A 10,972-nucleotide genomic window follows, 5' to 3' on the forward strand; every position below is an offset into this window, starting at 1 on the left:
AGGAAGAAGAAAAGGAAAAAGAGAGGGCTCGTGATAGAGAGAGGCGCAAAAGGAGTCGTTCACGGAGCAGGCATTCGAGCAGAACGTCTGACAGAAGGTGCAGCCGCTCACGAGACCACAAAAGGTCAAGAAGCAGAGAAAGAAGGCGAAGCAGGTGTGTGGAAGTATTTTCAGTAACTTTCCAAAATGTAAAAATTGATCTGTCAGCCTGGGTTGTGTCGCTGATTTGGTGGCTTCACTGTTCTTACCTCTGAAGTGACGGCACACTTCACTGGGTCTAAGGGTATGCAGCTTTTGCTGTATGTTCACTTGCCTTCTACACGTTTTTGGCAGTGGATGTCAGCATTGTGGTAAAAGTGGTCTTACGAGGGAGCTTTGAGTAAACAAGTGTTTCTAAACAACAAGGGCTTGTTTGTTCCTTAAGGTGGCCTTTAAATCGTAGTAGTGGGTGTTTTTAAGCTGTGTGATTGAGTATTTGAGTAAAGGAAGAAGACAGTATGAAGCCAGGTCTTATATACTGAGAAATAGTTACATACAGTATGCTAAGGCTTGTTTTAAATGTTTTCTGGTAATTGTTAAAAAGTGCTGCTGTTTTACTATCTCCCAAGTTAGAAAATACCAGCTGACATTTAAATCTTTGAAATTTTCTCTGACTGTTAGGAGTCGTGATCGAAGAAGAAGCAGAAGTCATGATAGGTCAGAAAGAAAACATAGGTCTCGCAGCAGGGACAGGAGACGATCGAAAAGCCGGGATCGGAAATCCTATAAGCACAGAAGCAAAAGCAGAGAAAGAGAACAAGACAGGAAGTCAAAAGAAAAAGGTATGTTTGTGTGGAGACTGAGTTCATATCAAGTTCTGAAAGTAATCTTTCATTAGTCTTTCAGTGAGTGACCGGAAGTTCTTAGCATCAGGTCTGATTTTATAAGCCGCATACAACGTTGCTGTTAACCAGTTTGAAGCATTTTGTTCGTTCCAGTTACCGTTAATGCACATGCTTTAAGAATATGTACACCCCAGGGTCCACCTCTTACCTGTTACAGTAGTTATTACAAGATTACCACTTTGTCTGCAAAATAAGTATGCGAGAAACTTGATGTATTTTAAAAAAACATATGCCTATAAGCAGATTTTGAGAGTGAATATCTTCTGTTCCTACTGTTAGCAGATAGTTCTGCAATTACCATTTGCTGGTACGTGTTTTGTGGAAGATTGGTCGCAGGCTTTTCACCCATACCATCTATCACTTCTCTACACTACCATCTTTCCTTTGTTTTTCTTTAACAGTGCTTTTTGAATTGTTGGGGTTTTTTTCCCTAATCTATGAATGCAGCAATCCAAGATAAATCTTGCAATATTTGTGTAATGCTCTAAAGTACAATTTCATGCCCTCTCCCCAATCTCCTGCTCTTCCCCCCCATCCTTCCCTTGTGGTTTGTTTGGTTTGGTTTGTTTTTTTTAAGGAAGTGAGGTTTGCTTTGTCAGTGTTCAGCTGAGTCTGAAGGGAATGCTGTGTTAGGCCGTGGAACACTTTGACAGCAGTACAAGCCACGTACAGCAGCACCGGGGGTGACTCGTTGCTTCATCAAAGGCTGGTGTTCAGAAGCTTTACCTTTAAGTAGGATTAAAAAGAGCTACAGAGAACACTACAGATTCACATTCTGTGAGAAGATACTAACTTACTGTTACTGCTAAATCTCCCCCTTTAGAAGTCTTTTGAAACTTCTGGAGGAATGTAGTACTTACTACTGGCCTGGGTTGCTGACTAATGTCCAGTCTAAAACAGGCACCTCAGTTCAGTGTTTAAACTGACCGTCGGTAATGGATGAAACAATAATTCTGTAGTGTTTCTAAGCTGCCTCTAAGGTTCTTTGGAATGAAGGCTGCCATGTGCATGTTTCCAGGTTGCATAGGGCTGTTTGCCCTACCCTTACTTTTCTCTATTTATCCAGTGGTTGAGTTCCCAAATTGTTGGTAATGTTTCCAGTATTTTTCTTGCCTGACTTCCTGGGACCATTTTAATGTTTCTGGTTGATGCTACAGTGCATCTTCAGTATTGATTCTTCTCTGGCGTTGCTTTGCCCTTTATAAGCAAGTGGGTTTCAGCTGCTTGCTCATTGGCAGCGGCACTGCTGCCCAGTGTTTAAACTTAGATTCAGTATTGTAGCTTCTATCTGTCCATTTGTTACTTTATTGCTACCTGGTACTGATACTTTTTTGCCTAATTTATGAACAGATTCCTGGTACTTGGTCAAGAATATCCTATCCCCTATTCTCTGTGTATCCATGCATATAAATAACAGTGTTCTCATTTACTCAGATTTGGTCTGGTTTAGAGCTTAATGGCTTTTCAGTTCTTTCCTCAATCCTTCCATAAACAAAGGAGCTAGTGAACTTTCCTCAGCATCTCAATATTTTTAAGTTTTAACTTGACTGATTTCCCTGCTGGCCATTTTATTTGTTGCTTGCTACTTTCTTCTCCAAAAATGAGAACAGTGAGGTGATGCTATGAGCTGTGATGAAAATTCTATCTCAGAAAATCGATGACATTTTTGACTATGTAATCATAACATTTGTAGAAACACAAACAGGCCTTAGAGCAGGACTGCAATGCTGAAGTTGTTTGTGGTTTTCCCTTTATTGGGAGAATTTTTAATGAAAAGAGAGGGGAAAAAAGGAAAAAACCCAGTAGCATTTAAAAAGCAAGCATCAAATTTCTGTGATGAAGCTGCAAACACCATTATTTACATCCTCATGTTTGCAGTGTGGCATTTCAGGTAGTCAAATAGATGGCTTCAGAGGTTCATGTATCAGCATGTGGCTGGCTGCCTGCTCTGCTCTTTACACAAAAAAAAAGTAATGTAGAAGTTAAAACTCAACTTGTTACATTTACTACTTCATTGGGAATAGTGGCTTCCAAATCTAATCGCCTCTGTGTCCACCACTGATCTGCAGTTACAAAAGTAGGCAGCAGAGGCCTGGCTGTACCTACCGTGGTAGTGCCTTTCATCTTCAAATCTCAAGCTACTTTATAAACACGAATCCTAACAGGAAAAAAAAACAAGGCCCAAGTCTTGCCTATTGTTACACATTGAATTGGTGCCATAATTCGGAAATTCTGAAGTCCTGGTTTTTTGTTCACTAAAATACTGTGGAATACAGCAGCCTTTAAGATTATAAGAAAAAAGTGTATGTAAAGATGAAGATACTTAATTTTTGCCTCAAGTTTCAGGAACAGGGATACATTTGCTAAAGGAGGAAGTCACCAACCATAAACAGCAGCCAAACATTAGCTTAATATAAACCAGCAGAACGCAACAACTTCAAGTAAACAGACTTCAAGTAAACCAACTTCAGAGTAGGTGGAATAAATAGGGTGGGGTCTTTTAGGAAAGGAAAACACCTGTTCTGCAGGTACCTTCATTTTATGAAGAGTTACTAACTGGAACATGCCTCCAGACCACATCAGCTTGGCTCTTTACCTTCCTTAAACTGGATTCATATACTTACATAAAAATAATTGTATTTGTGATTGTGTTTTCATGTTAATGATGAAACCTCAGCAAATACTGTCAGAACACCAAATTCTCAGTAATACAGGATAATGTTTGACCGATTTTTGCATTTTCTGAACAGTAAAACCATTCACATTATCTTGGTAAGAATTCTCAAAAAATATATCTGTTGCCCCCATGATCTCAATCGAAAAAATGTGCATGTGTTGAATCAGGAAGCAAAGTCAGTATTATGTGATGATACCTAATAGATCACAGCTGAAATAATAGACACAGTTTCAACAGCAAATTAATTGTATGTGCTTTAAAAGAAAGGAGGATTACTGGTTGACAGTACAGTGGAGGAACTTAATTGCTTGCAGATACTCCAGGATTTGAAAGTTCAGTTACTGGGCTATTTGTTGACTACACTTTCTCACTTTCTACACTTTCTGCTCGGCAAACTGGAGGTTTGCTATGGTAAACCAATTCTATTTAAGTTTTTAGAAGAGTTCCATCTTTTGTGCCACAGTTTAATCGTAGTTTTTTAACTTTAAACAAAATGATCCTTCCTGACCAAATTCAAGAAACAAACAAGACAGAACAAAACCCTGCACACTGCACATCCGTAGGGCTATTAAGATCTACCATATCTACATAGGACAGAAGATAAGATTATTGGACTGACTACTAGTCCTCTGCGGGGAAACAAGACTACTATTCCTCAGTGGATCTACGTGTGCATCGGAGATACCTATAAGACACAAAAAGAAGACTTTTTAACAAGGTTAGTTAGAGTGCAATTTACCTGCGGAGTTGCAAAACCGAGGGCAGACAGATACAAAACTCTTAGTTCTTCAGTTAGCTTTCTGACGTCGCTGCGTGCTTGCTCCCAGCACTGTGCACTGGATGTGCTGCTGCAGATGAAACCTCAGTGGTAGTGTTTGTTAGGCAGTTGCCCTCTTTTCTGGGGGGGGGCTTTACCCTCCCTTTGGTGGTCTGTGTTAAAGCAAAGAAGTTGGGTTGTTGCTTCTGTCTTAAAGCTTAATTTCTGCTTTGTCTTCTGGAATATAAAACTGTTATGCCAGTCTAGGTGATAACGTTATTTAAAATCACTTTTTCAGAGTGTTTGATCTGTGTGCTCCTGTGTTGGGGAGAGATATATATATATTTATATATCATTTTATTGACCGGATAGCAGGGAATAATAAGAAAAAAGAGCATGAATGTTGTTCTGTATGATGACATCAGAGAGGTTGGTCTTTCAGATTTTTTTTTTTTTTTTTCTCTTCAACATGTCTTTACTGATCAAAGGTTAAATGTTATGGTGTGAACTGATAAAGAATTGATATTTTTATTAAATTTGCAAATACTGAGTTGATGGAGAAGGCATGCAGCTCTAATACTGAATGTTTTTCTTCCCATGGAAATATTTTTACTTCTGGCTTCCTTCCTTCCTTCTTTGAAGATTACTGAGGAGGAGGAAATGAGTTTTTCAGCAGTGTAGCAAACTCTTCAGTCAGCTTTCCAATTAATGATGAAGTGGCAGAGTCCTTCCCAACTTGCTCTTCCTCTGCCCTTGGAAAGTAGTGCCTTTTATGTATCTTCCACACTGTGTCCACGAGCCTTTTAATGAGTGGGTGATAAATTGAGAATTAATGCTGACAAGCATGCAGGTCCTGTGACATGCCATACAGTGAAGTTAATTTTGATTGTCACTGTGACCCCCACCTCCAAAGCTAGCAGTGTTTAGTATTGTTTGTTTCCCTGAATATTGGATTGTTTGGGGTCGCTTGTATCAATCTGATAATGCACCAATACATTGTCCCCTCGCTCTTTTCTGATGCTTTTTCAAGAACCATATTTAATGAGAATTGCCAACCGAAGAAAGCCATGCACATCACAGAGTAAAACCTGGGGACAGCAGGAGTCCCACGATAAGTAAGGAAGCCAGGCAGCATCATGACACGTTTGCCTAACCTCTTGACTGCCTCTTTCCCCCAGTTTGTGTGTTCAGCAGACAGCTGAGCAGCTGCCTCTCTTGGGAGGTCTGTCCTCTCTCCCCACCCTGTGCTGTCCCCTTTGATCTTTTTTGTTCCCTCTCCATTCCAGCACAGTAGTCTGAAGCCTATTGCTGTAACTTTTTTGAGTTATTACCGTTATTGCTATAGAAAGTAATTATCCCAGTTTGTATGCAATGTATATCTCACGTGTGCAATGTTTGTTTTTACTTTGAAATCCATGGTCAATGTCTTCTTTCATGGCAGAAAAGAGGGGATCTGATGATAAAAAAAGTAGTATGAAGTCCAGTAGTCGAGAAAAACAGAGTGAAGACACAAATACAGACTCGAAGGAGAGTGATACTAAGAATGAGGTCAATGGGACCAGTGAAGACATTAAATCTGAAGGTGACACTCAGTCCAATTAAAACTGATCTGATATGACCTCAGATCACACAGAGGTAAGTGCATTATTTCAAACTTTGATTAGGGCTTTTTGTTACTGTTTAACAGTGCAGCGTAAGTATGCACAGATGAAGATGGAACTAAGCCAAGTAAGAAGACATACTAAAGCACCTTCTGAAGGAAATGACAGTGTAGTCCTGCAAAACATTTTGAGGTACATTGTTTTGTCTCAGCTATTTTGTAGCAGACTCGTGCCCCCCATTAGTGTGCCTCTTTGGGACATATTTGTAATATAGTCACCATAGAAAAATTAATTATCTTTTTTTTTTTATTTTTAGGGATTTTGTTATCGTTTTTTTTAAAAAAAAGTTGAACTGTTTTTGTATTTAAGTCCATATTGTGTTGGTACATCAGCAGAAAAATTTTGCTTAATACTTAATATTTGAGGCACATGTTGGACTACTTTGTTTTCATATAAACTGCTAGTATTTCTTTGTCAAGGATGTTTCTAGTTTTTTTTGCTTTATTGCCTTGCATTCTAATGCAGTTTGTTCTGTAACTCGAGAGCCAGTAGCATTGGATTGATGGAAGTGTAGGGTTTATGAATTATTGCAGCTGACTACCATACCTCACACAGCGTTGGTGTTGTGAGCGGCCCATGAAAAGCCAAATTAAAAATCAAGGATTCAGTCAAACTAAGCAGGTACTCATGCCAGGTACTCCTTTCTCTACCCACATCCATGTTTGAATGCTGTTGCCTGTAATCTTTAAGCTTACTGTTGTGTTTTTGATTTTCAAGTTAGTGAAAAGGATTTTTTTGTGTATTGTGTGAATACTGTAAATCTGATGTTAACAGAATGGAATTTTCTTTCAACTGTATGTAGGGATGCAGTGCTGCCCAGAATTAGATATCTTTAAAGAGTTTAAAATGCAATAAACACTACATAATAATCGCCTTGTTACTTTCAATGCAATTCAAGTCTTTAAGAGGTATGTGTTTAATATTTCCTACTGTGTAGGAGACTTTGCAGTCAGCCATAGTACAGGGAAGTGGAATGGCTGGTAAAAGAGCTCAAAGGCAAATAAATGTAAATGCAAAGACAGATGCCACCAAGCGTTTGCAATGTTCATGGCAGGAATGTATGCTGAAAAACTTTGTTGGAAATGAAACAGCTAAACAATAGGAAATGCAAATACTGTGTTAAAAAGAGTTTTTTCCCTGCTCTTGACATAGCTTTCTTACTCTTGCAGAAGGTCTTTAGTTGTATTCCTGAAATAAGGGACTAACAATGGAGAGTACAGCTGATAAATGAGCTTCTTGCAACATAATTCGTTACTGTAGTTTCGTTATTTACGCTAGGAACTCTTAAACACTTAACGTTGATTATTAAACCATTAATGCTATGTTATTGCTTCTAAAGCCAGTCATGTGCAATGTTGACATTTTTGTAGAGTTAAGATGACAGCTAACAACTGGGCCAATATATAGGAATAGTAAACGAAATGCTTTTAATGCTGTCTAATTGTCTGTTTTCCCAAAATTCTGCTTTATAGGACTACTACGTGAAGAGTCTGTGAAGACGGCGGAAGACAGCTTAAACTGAAGATCTGCTTTAAAATGAGGTGAAAGAAAGCTGTAGTGGCGTAGAAAATTATAAAGTTGAGTTAGAAATCTTTTTTTTTTTTTTTTTATAAAATTTAATGCAGGACTGGTGTTTCCTCCCAGAGTTCAGAAAGATGTGTTGATAATAGCACATATGCTACTGAGAATATAAGTCCTGTATCCTTTTTTTCTTTAAGACTTTTTAAGATAAGAAACCAACATAACCTGAACACATGGCTTGCTCAGTGTTTAATTGCAAGTTTTCATTCTTGGACTTTAAAACACAAGAATAAATGTTTAGTATTTGTGTGAATCAAACTAAAACAAATCCCATTTTTACAACTAAGCTATTCCTAGCTTCTTGATATACAAGAAATGGAAATAAAGTATCTTTGAATTTCTGTTACAAATTTGATTGTCTCTGTCATTGAACGTTTAATATTAAATAAGTTTCTTTCCTAATAAATCTACTTCTGTCTTCAAGCTTAGTCCATTAATTTGGATGCTTAGTTATTCTGTGGTGTTTGTGGGTTTGGGGCTTTTTGGTGCCATCAGTTAGCATTCCGGTTACTTTGTCAGCAGTTGGACAACAACTCTTGTATTCTGTATCCCCTGAAGTGCAGCTTATGCAGCAGTTGCTTAAGAAATCATAGAAATCTCACAATAAAAATGTAGCTCTAGGTCTTTCTAAAGCAGTTAGACTTGTGCAGCATTGGCAGAAAGATGCCACCGTTGAAATGTGCCATCAGACCACCTTAGATTTGTGCTGTAGTTTCAGTTTGGGATATTAAGGACTGTAAGGGGCTGGTAAGCACCCACGGTCTGCTTGGCAGAACAGCTGGAGGGGAAGAGATGAGCCTTGCACCTTCCATTGCACACACTCAGCGCAGGACAAGCGTTTTCCCTTCCTTATTTTGCAGAGGTACAGATGATAAAACGAGGTACCTTGTAGTCAGCTGGACTGGGGTTTAGATTCTGACGTGTCTGATAGCAGAGTCTTTTCTCTGGTGCATTGGAGATCAAGGAAAAATTCTGTCTTTCAGAGCGTAGGAAAGATGGTGCCTTTTAGTAACTCCCTTTGGAGGGGACTGTAACGAGCGCTCCTGCAAGAGATGCAGCTGTCTGAAAATTGTCAGCGTCAGAGCTCAAGCCCAAGATAAATACCATCTCAGAGTCTCTGGGAATGCTAAGGAAAAAGCAAGTAGCTCATTTAAGTAAGCATCTCCTGCATGCTTTCTCCCCACTGGCTTTGACAGCCTGACACTTTTTAATTAGGTGTTGAAAATGTACTGGCCCACAGTTCTTGCTGTTAGGAGTGGAGTGTCTTGTCTGCTCCTGAGTGCCATGTATCATCCCCCCAACCCTTCCACCCACCATCCCCTGGAAAAGGAAGAGATCTGGGTACTTGAAACAACTGATACTTTAATATAAGTGAAGAGTAGCAATGTCAGTTCAGTACAAGTTTGTAGTGCAAACAAAAGTTGTCCTTGGAAGAACAGTAAGTTTTGTAAACTTAGTTTTAATTGTAATACCAACGATTTCTTGTTCAAAGAAAAATAAAGCCCAACAAAAGCCAGTTAACGTACCTAGTGTGCCTTAAGAGTTTATCAAACTGCATAAAACATACAAAAATATTTCTCTGAATGCATAGACTTACTGTCATTATTACAGTTAGATGATTATTAAAGGTTTATTCTTATTATACTAGCAGTTATTAGTGGAAATGAGAGAAAGCAAAGCTTTTTTCAATTAGCTGCTCCTAGAGCTGAATGTTCAGTAATTAGTGGAGGCGAGTCTTTACTCTGATTTCCTAAACAAAGGAGCTGAAAAGAAATTAGATACTCTTAATGTTAAGCCATTTAACTACTGATTTTCAAACAGTTATTGCCCTTAATCTGAACTAGCCTCCACGCTGTGCTGAAAAGAGAAAGATGCCATTTTTAAAACAAAAATTCCTTTCCTGCCCTACAAGAAAAAGCAGGAGCCACAGTTGGGAAATTTTACTTCATACTGTGTCTCAGTCTTGAGTTTACCAGGAGTTGAATCAGGCTTTAAAGTAGCCCAGAATAGTGAGTTAGCAGAGTTTAAGTTGTCAGATGTATTTAGAGCAAGTGGGAAAGGATGGCAAATATTTTGAATGCTACAGGAGCAAGATATTTAAGGATAACTTGGTGAAATGCTGAGCCCAGTGCCAAGTGTCTCTGCTGCAGGCAGAAGGGGTTTCTGTGTTCTGCAGACAAACACTCACTGACCTCTCCTGGGGGAGCCCTGTGAGGATAGAGCAGCTGTGCTGCAGGCAGCCTCTGTTCCCACCAAAACATGTTGATTGTACTATTTGTGGTCTGACTGTCTATATCACAGGCCAGATCAACAACAAGACACTGCAGCAGCTGTGCAGAAACTGCTCTGCTGCAGCTTAATGGAGCAGAGATGGAAGGAAAATCAATCCTATTGGGGAAAAAAAAAAAAAAAAAAAAAAAACAACAAACAAAAAAAGCAGCTCATGTCCAGAAAAAAACAACTCCCTTGCTGCTCTGCCCACCCCAGTACCCAGTTAAGGTTTTTGATGCAGAGGTCATCCTAGTTTTTGGTACCAAAGAAAACAGTCTCCGAAGGTGTAACTACCCTGTTGGCAGGAAAAGCTTCAGGCTGTTAATGCTCCAGCAATGCTGTGAATTAAATATGTTGTTGGCCTAAAAGGGAGTGACTTCAAGGTGTGTTTTAATGATGACTTTTGCCATTCATAAAACCACAGGTGCATCTTTTCATTACTGATTTGCTTCAGTGTGAGTTAAGGAGTCTGTAGATTAACCAGAGTGGCTTTTCTCCCCCAGAAAAACCCAGCTGAAAGCACCTGGAAGCATTCATCCCTTTCCATGCTCATCTGTCTGAAGCTCTGGAGAGAGAGGATGTAAACCTCACACCATGTGAGGTTGCAGGCTAGTTACTTGTGTGGCTGATGAGGAGCCTGGGCTGTTGTGCTTCTGCTGCTCCTCAGGCAGGAACCCCCTGCACAGCTGTAACTGGTCTGTGAGGGTGGGCCATAAAGAAGTGACCTGACAGTCCTGCTGCTGGGTGTGAGTAATGCATCCTCTACTCACATTGCTGGGAAAATAAACAAACCAAACCCTGGACTAAGGTTTGTGATCTCCCTAGCTCCTGAAATAAGGGCTTTCTTTTGAAAGGACACTTTTAGCTTGCTTTGTGACTTAAGTGCCCCTTAATTAAGAGAGGCTTCCTTTGTGAGTGTGTGAAGGCAGAGGGGTGCCATCACTTGGGTTAAGGAAGAAACATTTAAATGTGGGCAGTCTTACTCCACTTGCTTTTAGCCCTGTGAAAATTTTCCTCCTTTCACTTCAGAGCATTAAATAATTCCGTCCCCAGTAGGCAAGATTACACATCTTGATAAGTCCTTGTGAAGGGGCAAAAGAAGTTTTAAAAGAGCAGCTGTTCATCGTGTGCCAAATACCCT

The 10,972-nt window shown here is 39.5% G+C and overlaps 1 protein-coding gene across 1 annotated transcript in view; it reads left to right on the forward strand.

Moving 5' to 3' along the window:
• Positions 1-7,910, forward strand: part of LUC7L3 (LUC7-like 3 (S. cerevisiae)) — a 14,356-nt gene extending 6,446 nt beyond the window's left edge. The window contains 4 exon segments of the mRNA XM_008940550.1: positions 1-154; positions 661-821; positions 5,760-5,900; positions 6,006-7,910. The exon segment at positions 1-154 is cut by the window's left edge and continues 31 nt beyond it. Of these exon segments, the coding sequence (XP_008938798.1) occupies positions 1-154; positions 661-821; positions 5,760-5,900; positions 6,006-6,193 (644 nt within the window). The 3' untranslated portion in view covers positions 6,194-7,910.
• Positions 7,911-10,972: the final 3,062 nt, after the last annotated feature.

The sequence above is a fragment of the Merops nubicus genome, unplaced genomic scaffold (genome assembly GCF_000691845.1).
Source record: "Merops nubicus isolate BGI_N331 unplaced genomic scaffold, ASM69184v1 scaffold23195, whole genome shotgun sequence".
Lineage (NCBI taxonomy): Eukaryota > Metazoa > Chordata > Aves > Coraciiformes > Meropidae > Merops > Merops nubicus.